This window comes from Tigriopus californicus, chromosome 2 (genome assembly GCF_007210705.1).
Source record: "Tigriopus californicus strain San Diego chromosome 2, Tcal_SD_v2.1, whole genome shotgun sequence".
Classification (NCBI taxonomy): Eukaryota; Metazoa; Arthropoda; class Copepoda; order Harpacticoida; family Harpacticidae; genus Tigriopus; species Tigriopus californicus.
The window spans coordinates 1,571,996-1,584,895 of NC_081441.1; the positions used below are offsets into that span (position 1 = coordinate 1,571,996).

At 42.7% G+C, this 12,900-nt stretch overlaps 1 protein-coding gene across 1 annotated transcript in view; it reads right to left on the reverse strand.

The window, feature by feature from the left end:
- Positions 1-5,642: 5,642 nt before the first annotated feature.
- Positions 5,643-12,900, reverse strand: part of LOC131893475 (neuropeptide Y receptor type 2-like) — a 29,134-nt gene continuing 21,876 nt past the window's right edge. The window contains exons 4-7 of the mRNA XM_059243511.1: positions 11,970-12,171; positions 10,723-10,885; positions 7,165-7,319; positions 5,643-6,818 (exon numbers count right to left, since the gene is read on the reverse strand). Coding sequence (XP_059099494.1) covers positions 6,347-6,818; positions 7,165-7,319; positions 10,723-10,885; positions 11,970-12,171 — 992 coding nt within the window. The 3' untranslated portion in view covers positions 5,643-6,346. The remainder of the gene's footprint in view (positions 6,819-7,164; positions 7,320-10,722; positions 10,886-11,969; positions 12,172-12,900) is intronic.

The following is a 12,900-nucleotide window of genomic DNA, read 5'->3' on the forward strand; positions in this document are numbered from 1 at the left end:
TGTTCTGCAATGCAAGTGAGAGCAGTCTTGATATCAGAACCAAAACTAAGGGCCTGCTGAGGACCGGCAAGAGACCCACGGAGATAGGTGAGCCCTTTTGGTGTCCATCCTAAGACCTTTGGTGAGAGAAGAACTTCATCCAAGAACAACGAATCCCTTTACAACAGACAACAAACCGAGGGCAAAGATCTGGGATTGAACTGAGCCCAAAGAGCAGGAAGATTTGGAAAATATTAATCAAGCAATTTTTACCTTACATACCACATTTATACTTAAATATTCAAATAAATAAAACACTTTTTCCACCTTTTCAAAACTTATTTTTACGTTTTCGGAACTTATTTTCGTAACATGAAAACAACTATTTAGACCAAAATCACAAATTATCTTTCCGACCTTTATTTATCAGTAATGAGAGGCTGCCTACCCACAAAGGGAGATCGAGAATGAGGCTGAGACACCTGGTTCAAGGCTTTGAGTGCGAGTGCCAGATTTGGAACAACATTGGGGAACTTTCCCCGGCACTCGTAAGGAGAAAAAGAATTGAATATTAGTTTGGACAATGGCTTCTTTTTCACTTGCAAGAACACCACTTAAACAACGATTCAAGGAAGAATGATGTGGAACGTTTTCAAGCCTGGAGCAGAGCTATGAACCTTGATTAAAACAGCTAGCTTCAGATGAAAACGCATATAATAATAATAGTATGTCATATGAGAATTTATTTGAGAATGCGTTTTGATGTCAAACACTTCCGAGTTTTGGACACCTCCTTTCAAGGTTCAGGGGCAAACCACATATGCCTTCTCAGTATGTTTCATTTCGACCCGGATTCAATTGTAGCCATTGAGGAGACAGCTACTTGTCTCTTCTCAAAGCAACAAACGTTTGAAAATTGGCGTTATCCATTTCAGGAGCTATCTCCATCTGCCATGCAAAGGTACGTTATCAGGTTAGCATATTTTTTCAATTGCCTCAGCATTAGAAGTGCACTATTGATGCATTTTCAAAAATATTGAAGTTTTTTCTTTGATTTATTACGTCTTCAGTTAGCAATGAGAGCCTGCGAAAGGAGCTAGCAAGGTGAAAAAAGGTTGAATGGCAAAATTAAGTTTCGTCGGCTTTCCTGTCTGTCTGTCTGTCTGTCTGTCTGTTTGCAAATAGTGCAAGGCTTGTCTCTTCGTAGTCGAAACTGAAACGTCTTGCAACTTTTTGAAGGACAAATCTGGTCCCTTGTTGAACTTCACGATGCTTGATTTTAGTCAAAGCCTCTTTTCACAAAACTTTGTTGTTTTTGGATAATATTATAAGCACTTGATTTAGCGTCGAGTAGTCATTTTAGGTGGAAAATGAAAATGGCATATTCTTCTCGTTTTGTTTGAAGCTAATCCTTGATTCAATGCTTTGCTACGTGAGGTCAAAGGAGGCAATTAGTCGACATTTATGCCTTTCATCTCCTCAAGGAAAACCCAAAGTTGAGAAGTTTGTTTCTATTTTCCTACCCATTTTTCATCTACAAATTTTACCACCTCTACCTCAGATCTTTTGTCCTCGTCCAATGAGTTCCAAAGTTTATGAATTGGTTGCCCCCTAGAGAAAGTGGATGCGCCAAGTTGAAATGGTGTCTTCTGATATGCCAAATGTAGAAGAAGTAAGGTTGCGGAAATGAAAATGTGTGTTTGACTCTTAAGGTAAGCCTGATCTTCTTTAGCCACAAATCGTGGGGTCTCAAATTTATGGACGTCCTCCACATTTCCAGCCTATTTTCAGAGACATTCATTGAAGACTTAAATCTTAACTGAGACTTACTCAAGCCTATTATTTTCTACCTTATACGTTCGGTATAATAGAGTCTCAATGGACAAGTTTATTAGCGACTGTCAGTGGTTCACATCGTGGTGAAGTGCAGTTGAATAAGGAATGAAAATCTGACCAGGAAGCTGTCACCCAATGACATTGGATGAACATATTGCCATAAATCTCAAGCAGGTACCTAGACTTAAAGGATGTCTTGCCTTTCCCAGTCAAGAATTGCTGAGAGGAAATGGTTGGAAGCCCAATCAAAAATGGACTCCATGGCTTTCCGAAAAAGTCATTGGCGTGATTCAATAGAAGCGCTCGGGCGAAAGCAACCATTAAAAAAACGATGTGTGGGGGAAAAAGGAGTCAAGACGACGAAAATTCGAGTCTTAAATCCCGTTCCCAATCAAAAGAGGCCCTGAGCGCCTCGGGTTGATCATCTTTGAATGACGAAGTGGGATCGTGAGTTAACAAGCCCTTATTCGCACCCAACTTGTCTCCCACGGCCACCCCGCTCAAAGGAAGCACCCAGGATTGAAGGTTGTCAAATACAGCAAAGATCCTGGGCAGAAAGATAGGCAGACTTTGAATTCGGAGGTCCCTTCTCATACGACCATTCGCTCGGGACACATATCTCCTAAAAAACCATTGAAAACAAGCCATCGGCTTAATGGGTTGCTGGGCGTTGTGATTATAACACCTACCTACGTTTATTTTATTCCTGTCACAACAGCCCGAAATACATGCATACATACAAACATACATATTCAGTCTCAATTTCTTTCACATTTTCTACTATATTTTTGCCTTAGAAAGTTTGACCTTGGAGTAATCGCGGGAGCAAGTGCGACCTGATGTTCAGATAACATTTACCCTAGATTGGTAATGAAAAAGAACTACTAGTCTTTGTAAAGGCTAAGTGCCTAAATGATGATTGTCTCACCTTTTAGTGAGCTGAGGTAGGTAATAAATAGTTTAAGATACAGCTCTGACTCTAAGGCAAGTCACGAAGTCAAGTTATTTGAAGCACTCAAAGTATGTGACAGTTTGAAAAAAATTGAACAAGATGTAAAAGATTGCAATTTTTTCGATGCTCGCGAAAACCCCTCACAACCGATCGAATTTTGGAAAAAAAAGAAAAAAAAAGCAAAAATCTCTCATATCCAAGCAATAAACTTTGCCCCTAAAGTTCGAAGATCTAGGTTTGCCCTAGATTTGGTCACCCTGGTGGATTTGATAACTTGTTTCTTTATCAAACAAGCCGTCCTTGAGACTTCCGAGATAGGTTCTTTTAATGAAATATGTGCAATCAGGCTGCCATTTTTGCGAAGGGTTTGCAGGCGTCCAAAATTGAGAGCCCCATCTCAAACAGTCCGAGCCGAGAGAACCCTGCAATTAGAGCAGACATCCACCTTCAAACCTTTGCTCATCTTTCCTTGCAGGATCTTTCTGTTCTAGCAGCAACCACGCGGTAAGCTGCGCTGTGGCTGGAAAGAAACTTCAAAGATATATTATCCATGTGTTACAACTGAGAACTCCTTGAGGATAGGACTTACCTTATGCGAATTTACTATCACCATTCCCCAGAGGACAAAGTATAGGTATCACTTCAGTTTTTTGGGTTCGGTGTGCTAGGGTCGGGCGATTGACCCTCACTCGGTCAGCGGAGCTAGTCATCACATCTTACTTTTCAAATTCAATTACAGAGCGTGTCATTAGAGTCCAAAAGTTTCCTTTTAGAAATAGGTTGAAGAGGAAATTCCAACTAGGGTCCTGTCTCCCGCCAGGAGACTGCGCTAACCACTACTCCATGTCAGCCCAAACAAATAGAGGCAATATAAAAAATGTCAAATGATGGTGTCTATGAATCGACTAATTTGAGTGTCTGTAAGGAAACAAAATGAAAGCATACGTCAGGATAATGTTCAATGATGTTTCAATTAACAGCACTCTTTCTCTTGCGGCGCATCAATTCAAGGTATGATCATAAACTTTTTAGTTCCTTTGATCATTTGTCAAACCTCGCGCGTCTCTGCATTCAGGCTCTCAAGTCGAGAGAAATTTCATTATTCAGGTAGAAGACACTTCTCTCCCTTCAGTTTTGCACACCTTTCTTGCCGCCAAAGTCAGCTCGAATTCAGTAATTCACCTTGGTTCTCCTCGTCAAAGATAACAAGATTAAAAGGATGGAGACTGACGAAATAGAGAAGGATCGAAGCCAACAGCAGCAACTTCGGGTTACCAAAATGTGCTCTATGTAGATCCAATACAATGAAGTAGGAACAAAGGAGCGATAGCCACCGATTGCTGAGGTGAAATTCAAGCAATCTTCTTTGGAGCAGAGTTCCAATTCTTTACCTAGGAATACAGTAACTCGTTCCCCTTCCACATTGTCGTGCTACCGTCTTCTTTGTGTAAGGGCTCTTTTTCATGAGTGCAACTCCTAGTCTCCCGGGAATATCCAGGGAGGGGACTCTCTCAGGGCTTAATTAAAAAAAAATATTACGGTCTTTTTTGTTTGGTACCGTTCGAAATATTTTCAATTTGATATGCACGGTGGATGTCTGGTCTGGTCTGATGGAAAAGCTCCTCCGGTGAGAAAATTGTTGTTTCTTTCGGGCAAGTCGTTGAATTTCTTTTATGAACGCCGGTTTTCATGAATATGAAATTGACTCTTATCAACGAAAAAAAAACCAAGTGCTGCTGAAAGGTCTCTATTTCCTGGCTCTCTGTTCATGCTTAGCACAAAATGAACGTTTTGTGATGGACCGGCCCTACCTAAAAATGTTTCATGGACCGCCTTTCCCTTTTTGAGACTTCTATTGAGTGCAAGGAGGTTGACCCACATGTATAACCCTAGTTCCTTTATCTTTAGCCCTACCTTAGGCATCCCTGGATCACATTTTCTTTGCTGTCTTCTTCAAAACTATGGATATCAGCGTGTTAGGAGGAGATCACCTCATCACAGACCATGTATTGAAGAGGGGAAAGGAATGTTGGTGGAATCTTGGGCTGCCATCTTTAAAAGTGATCCTTAGACTGACAAAATATTTTGTTTTCACGTCAAGTTCAAATTGCAGAAGTTTCGGCTCGGTTCGGATGTGCAAAAGAGCTGAAGCAAGTCATTGAGAGGAAAACCGGTTTGTACAACCCTCTCGAATTTCTGCTCGATATACAAACAACATATTTTCTCGGAATCTAGCATTTTAAGATCGTTCAAAATTTACATTTTTTTGAACAACTGATGCACTTAAGAGTCAAAAACTGTGTCGGATATATTTGTTCCATTTTTGTTTTCTTCAAATCCTGATTTTCAAAATTGTGGCTCAACTTTGTTAATTTCATGTATAGAAAGCAACGGCCACTGACTAAATAAATATTCCACAATGTGTCTTTTGGTTTGACATTGGTTTGACGATTGCTTGGGCGCAAGCAACTCAAAAAATCGTTTCATTTTCCTTGGATCAGGTAAGAACAAGCGTTTTTGGACAGACAGCTCTGAATGTGAGAAATATTCATCTAACCCCAATAGGGGGATCTGTATCAACATGTGCCGTATAATACATACACTCAAACCAGCACTACGCGAGTCTTTTTTGACATGGATAAAAGTCCGACGGTGGTACAAATCTACGTTCTTTGGAAACTCAAAAAATGGGGCCTGAAATTGCCTAACCGAATTCCATCTTGGATGAAAGCCTTTAGAAGACACCCACCGAGATGGTGTTATTTGGGTGGGGATTTTTGGATTCCAAAGGGGATTTCTGGTTGTCGCCATCCTCCATTTGGATTCATATCACCTTTCTACTTGAAGGACTTGAGAGCTGAGCAAAAATAAGCCGTTGATGGTTGGATCGAGCTTTGTTTATTGAAAGATTAGCCTATCAAGATGAACACACCAATGCATAATGGGTTAATAACATGAAACGTAAAACCGAAACGAAAACGTTTTCCCAGTGAGTAAGAGCAACAATAAGGAAAAGAAAGATCTCTGACTGGTGTCCTTTGACAATTGCATTTGGTTGAGGACATTCGCGATAGTGTTGCTCATTGGCCACTTGCGTTGAACTTCCGAGCTCTTTGTTTTCGATAAACGTGACATGACGTTTTCTTTGCTCGCCATGGTGTCGGACTGAGCCAGGCCCACTCGCTTCATCCTCGCTGGCTTTGCTCAAACATCCATTTATCTTGCTCAAACTTGTGAATTTATTTTTGTGCCCAGAACACGCCAAAGTGATTCGTTCTCGCGTGAAACACACTCAATGTTCTTCTGTCCTTCTCCTCCACCTTCGCTCTGCAGATCTGGCTTTGGTCCGATCCCTTGTGTCCTCCTCAGCTCTATTCGGGCTCAGTTCATAGAGTGCCAAAGGGACATAGAGGATCTTGGGATTTACCACAACCGCCGATCCCGGTTTAAAGAGAAACCATCAACTGTTATGGTGGTTGTTTCTGTTAGTGGTCCTGATGACAAGGCCAGGAGAGATGAAAAGGGTGCGCTGTGCTCAGAATTCGGCCCCATCACTTTCGCTCTCTCACTTGACCGTTCTTAAACCGGGGTTGGTGAGGCCATGGTCTTGGTGGTCGATGGAGGGAGAAGGCTGGCGGAAGATTGGGTGACCACAGTGATACTTTTGCCATTCTTCTCGTCAATCACGGTCTCCATGGGGGTGTCAAACTGCGCCAGGCTATTTCTGCCCGAGACTGAATCCCCAGCTTCGAGGCGCTCGCCTTCGGTTTGAGGATCCTGACTTTGAGGAGGTCCCGGGGGGTAGGCCACGAGGGCTGAAGGTCGTCCAGCCTCTAGTCTGAGCTCAGCGGAGGCTTTCCGAGGCCCTTCCATGGAGGAGTTGGGCTCGGCACTCACGAAGCTCGCTCGGCGGGAGTCATTAGGGTTGGAGTGGATGTCGGGCTTCAAGAAGTGACAACCTCTGGACAGACGACGACTCACCATTTGACAACTGCTCTTCCGACGATTATAGTTGGTCGTGGTGTGCTCTTCCTCCTCATCGGGGTGGGCACTAAAAGTGAGGCGGAAAGATAGAAAAAAGGTAGAAGAAGTAAGCCAATAACCAAATGATGGTTTTTCTCCTCGTAGTACAGTCAATTTGAAATGATTTGGGTGCAATAGAAGAGCGGCAAGAGCAGTCTGAGAGGACACGCTTGTTGGCAATTTTTCTTCTCTTGACTGTTGAGGGGGGAATCTAAGCGCAGAAAGTCCGTCAAATATTTTACTGACACACCCTCACTCAAAAGACAATTTGGTTCTAAGGTGTTCAGGCGCCAACCCAGTGCCTACTCATTTGAAAGGTTCGTGTCGAATCGAGGCAAACTTTCATGCGACGCAAAGTTGGTCTAAGAACTCACCTGCTCAAATAGTTTTGGCACCAAATCGGCAGCAAGCTCTCCAATTCGGATCGGAGCGATGTGTTGAACCACCCGTACATAATGGGATTGGTAAACGACGAAGACATGGCCACAGCATGGCACAGACCCAGCACCAAGTAGAACGTGTGGTTATCCTGAAGGAAAACGAAAGTAGACAGACGACGGGCTTAGTACTTTGGATCCAATCCCTTGGGAGACAGGCTGGACCGAAGTTTTCTTTGCTCTTTTCGAGAACAGAGTAGGAAGACTGAATTATGGCATCTAAAAATGGCTGTTGGCTCAAGGATCAATCCACGAGTACATATATACAGGCAGGCCGAAAATGCACTGGGCTGGGCATGTCAGAGAGAGCTGTTCTACTATATGTAGCTATAGCTCGATTCCATTCCCGAAAAGGCACGCACATGCATTATCGGCAAGCCTCTACCCTAAAACGGCAATAAAACTGCGCTGGAAAATGATGGATTGGAGCCAATGTCATGATCGAAGAAACCATATTTTAGGGTCTTGACTTGGTTGGTGGTTTGAGCGGTTTCCTATATCTAGGTTTGGGCCTCGACTCTCAAAGGGTTCCCCCCATTTCTCGCTACGACATCCATTGGGAACGAATATCCGCTCAAGCCATTAATGTCGTTGAGGCGAATGAATACAAATAAATACACCTGCATTCATAACTCAGGCCTCTACCATTGTCCAGAAAGCAAATCCGTCTCGAGAAAAAATGGCCCAAGTTGCCGAACAACGGAAAGGAGGGGAATGCCAAATTTATGCGCAACGATAGCATTGGGGGCTCTTTTCTCGCAATTCTGCCCATTGCGCTTTGATTTAGTTGTCTAGTTCTCAAGTGGTGGTTCCATAGCCTATCCAGTTCAACTCTCCTACTCTTTCCCAAGGACGATAAGGTCACGGACTTCTAGAGATATGGACTGCGAACGAGCTTCCCGCCAAATCGGCTTGCTCTTGGTCTTAACGATTTTGAGCCACTTTTAGAAAAATGCAGAAAAGTAAGAAACGTAGACCTCCTCAATAAAAGGCAGGTCATTTTTACATTGTTTCATTGTAAAGTGGTTCGGTTCAAAGAGATGGTGTCAAAAGCTGATGTAGCTGAACAAAAGCAGGCCGAAAATTCGATTTATTTATTTTTTTTTTGGTGGTGTTTACTACATAACTTTGACCATATCCCCTGAGTTCCATATGCATAGTTTTGGGCTCAAACTTAGCCAAGTTCATCAATTCAGCAAGATCTTGTGGTCGTATGAAGTGCTTATTTTGAAAAAAGTGAACGGTTTAGGATATGCGAAATTTTGGTTTCCGTTCGCAGTCCATATCTTTAGAAGTCCGTGATAAGGTAAAGGTTTCAAAAGATGACAGACGAGAGAGACTAAGACCAAAGAGCGAGAGAAGGCGTCCCTCATTTCTCAGGACATAGACAAAGACCCATTTCCCAAAGCAAACCCAAGACAAGGCCAAAGCATATCAGAAGTGAGCGACCTTAATTGTTGGCGCCTTCATCAGAAGAAGGAACAGAGCACCCACGCATCTCTAATCGACATCATTTTCAGAAATTGGAACAGAAATTGAAGCAGTGAACTTTGCATCAAGTCCATTGGAATAACAATTCATGTTTCCAGTGAATTAGAAAAGTTTTGAGTGCCACTACTTGAGAATCAGAAACGCGAACAAAAAACGGGCCCAATCCACCATTTTTCTACAACTCTACCCTTGAGGCAATTGATGATTGATATGTTTCCGTGAAATCTTCCCTTCTTCAATCTTGCAGCCTTCAACCGATGGATCTCAGCAACGCTATGGTTAGGAAAATGAATTGGCATTGGTATTTGCTAATTGAAGGTTTTCCCCACAATGTGGAGGTGAATATTGAAGTGTTGTTTACACAAGTCCTCTGACGCTACTTATGAGCATTTCTATGTTTGCATTTTAAAAATAACGATTGGCGCCAGTTGACTTCAGAGGCCTTTGATTGACTGCAGTTGCAAAGCATATGTTCCCATAGGTTGGTTACTTATTAAATCTTAGTGGTGGTGAAAGCCAATTTTGCCTCACTCGATCGATGAATGATTCAATGAAGCCAAACCTTGCGAAGAGGCTATTAGATACTGGACCTTTTTCTGCATTGCTAAATTGCATCGGACCTCTGGGCAATGGGAAAATGAACCGAAACAAATCAAACTCTAATGTCTCAAACAAATATCTATTTGTTATTTGTCACAAACCCACTCTCCAACATCTATGTAAAACACCAGACAACATTCCCTTCACAGCAGCCTACGTATATAACACATCCGCCCTTATTTGAACGCTATGAGACGACAGCAAAATCAAGCGAAGACTTTTTGAGAATCATCATCCCCGTTTCTTTAGCGTGGAACACGCTTTTTGCCCTCAGCGCTTCTCTCACCTTGAGCCTAAATTAAAATTAATGTGCCAAGTCATACTAAGAGAAACTCTGTTAGAAATGTATATGCACAATTGCTTGTATGAGTACAGGATGCAAGCAAGCATGGGAGCCGTATTAATGGAATCTCAAGGGACAACGACCTCATCACAAGCACGAACTAAACGAGCGTCTCGGCGGAGACGGAGCCATATTTCACGACAAAAAACCTCCATCGGGGTTTGGGATGCAAACTAGGCCTGAGGGAGTCGTTCCATCTCGTTCCTCCATTCCCCCCATTTCTGTCACATCCTGTCCAACTTTTGCTTCCTGTAGCTACCATCAAGCCTCTTTAATCTCCAAACGACTACAATTTTGAGCAATACGTACTTAACTCCCCTCAAAATGCTTTTCGAATTCGTTTGACCAGTCAGAAAATGAGCCTAATGAGAAAATAAGTACTCGCTTAGCTAGTTGTGGTTGTATGCGAGTTCAAAGGCTAATAGGTCAAATAAAGTTGATTTGTGAAGTAAGGTACTCGTCTGCGTAGAAGTTGGTTGGGCTTGGCAAATGATTAATGGACTTGCCAGGGCGGTACGCAATTTTTCTCCCTTGGAAGCTATTCTCTACAGTTTTGACGAGGCATGATTTCGTTATTGAAGTTTTTCCCTGGTGTGGTGGATTTATCTCAAAGTGCTCAAAGATGGAAAGAAAAGGATCATAAATAACGGCCTTCGTCAATCCTAAATTGGCTTTTTTCTAGCCAGTGAGGGGATGGAGAGATAGGAGGAGGAGGAGTAGGAGGAGGAGGAGGAAGACGAGGAGCAGAATGCACTTTAAATTCCCCCTCAACCACAAAAAGAGTCCCGGAAAATGATGCATTAGGGATCAAATGCGGAGGCAATCAACAATCGCCAATAGCAAGAAGTCTCTTTTTATCGTAGATGTACCATGCACGCACCAAGCCGTTAGTAGAACCGAACAGAAGTGAGTGGACCCACCAAGAAACCGCACCAACCAACGAGCGAAATAGGTACGTAAAGCACCTCAAATCTGCCTGACATGGCTTTTTTCCTTCCAGTCCGAGATCCTACTGAGTTACCTATAGGCCTTCATATCATGATCGGGATTAATGCACCTACTTGGAATAAACTGAAAATGTCGGTGAGGATCAGGTACAGATGCAGCGGCATCCATGAGATGGCATATATCACACCAATGCAAGACAGAATTTTGGTCATCCGACGATTGCGCCGCTCTTCGCGTTCTCGACGACGAGGATCAGTTTGGAAGCCGGAATTCCGTCTGGAAAAAAGAATAACCATGACTGACTGAGCAAAACATATGAGCGATCAAAGAATATGACGCCGAATGAGCGTTGTTGTCTTGGATTCCAATTTGCATTCTTTTGATTGATCCAAGTTCGTTGGGCAACGAGGACCGAGAGACAGAGAGAAACTGATTTGGGACCTGACAACAATGATAAGGCCAATTTTCTCGGGAAAAGGGGGGAAAGAGGATACGTCAACCCGTCGTTGGGCTCGTGTGTGATGTCAACAAATTGGACGCACTGAATGAAGATCTTTGCAATATCAGTCAGACCAATCCAATGCCAACTCGCTCTCACGCAATAAAGCCATGATATGTCTAACTATGTCACTTGTCACCGTGGAAATACAGAGACTCTTTATCAAAATGGACCTGGCGAAGTTGCGTGTTACAAAGATTCAATCGAGTCTTGGAATAGATCGTTGTCCGCCAGCCTCTGGAAGATATGCTTGAAGTCATACCATGAATGAAATGAAATCCTAAGTCATCACTAAGCCATCTTTGAACTAAAAGATGTTTAAAGAAATGAATATCATCGAATGAAGGCGTCTAGAAACCGCGCATTTAAGTGACCAATTATGATTGGGAAGTGAGGCAATATGCAGTCAAAATACAAGCGAGCGTATGTATTCCTTAGGTCTTCATTGAAAGCTTTGAAGACATTGCTTTCTAATGACAAAATATCAGATTTTCCTTTGAAACGGAGAAATTTTTGAATTCCCGGCAAACACTTACGCAGCGGTTCATTTTACGTAGTTTCAGTCTTAAGAATGTTCTAAAATGCTCTCACGCGGCTAACAGGTGTTCTCCGTGACAAAGTAACTTTAAAATCATTTGTCTAGGGGCGTTTAAGCGAGACTAGATTGGCTTTCCTAAGGATGAGGACTCCCGACGATCCTTTTGATTGGCAAGAACAATGGACATCCTTCTAGTCATGAGCACAATGCCATATATAGCATATACGACTTCTGAGCCACATGAGAATTCAAGACAAAAAACAACAACGATGTTTTGAAAATGATGCTGACACTGAAACGCCAACAACCTGCCATTGTCTCACCTGAGAAACAAAAGGATCTTGGCGTGAACAATTGGTAGGACAATGAGTGGAACGACGTATTGGACCAAGAGAATCACCACGGTGAATCCGTGCTTGTAGAAGTCCTTGGGGAACTGCTCGGTACACACCTGCATCAGCACGATGTCCGTGTTGGGCAGATGCATTCGATTCACAGTCTGGTAAATCAACAACGGGGAGGTCACTGAAACACAAGAAGACAAGAAACGAATGAAAACATCCACACACACACACACACACACACACACACACACACCCACACACACACATATAATGTTCAAATACCTACTTGCTTGTTGGTGTCAAGATGAGTACTAGTCAATAGTAACGTTTATTATACAACTCGAACGCAACAAATGACATGATTTATACGTGCTGAAGCATCTATTTAGGGGATCCAAAGGGCCACCGGGAGTCGTCTCAAGTCATAAAAGCTGGCTCAGGAAACCCGAGCTTGACACCTTTTTTGGTGTTGAGGCAGCTCAGCATTTTCGGGCCCTCTAAAAATAGACGTTGCCCCCCTCAGCCACAAGGTTGAATACTTGTTGATTTTTCGGATGCTTCGATACCAGTATATTTTTATTATCGGAAGCAAATCGGACAACGGAAAACGTTGTACAGTCGAAGTGTAATTTGATCCATGGCACGTGACTAGGTTACTTTTAGTGGATTAATTTCGCTGACTTATTATGATCTTGGCTAGCCATCAGATCTGATTACTGATTAGGCTCATTTCGACCAGAAAACCAACGGCAGTCTTGTGATAAGAAGCTGGCTTTTCATGAACTCCATAGCATGTAAAGTACGTAGTACGTACGCACTGTACTTACTCTGATGTACGTACGAAAGCGCTTGAAGGGTGCATTTTAAATTTGACGTCAAGGAGCCTGACACTGAAATGAAGACAGATGGA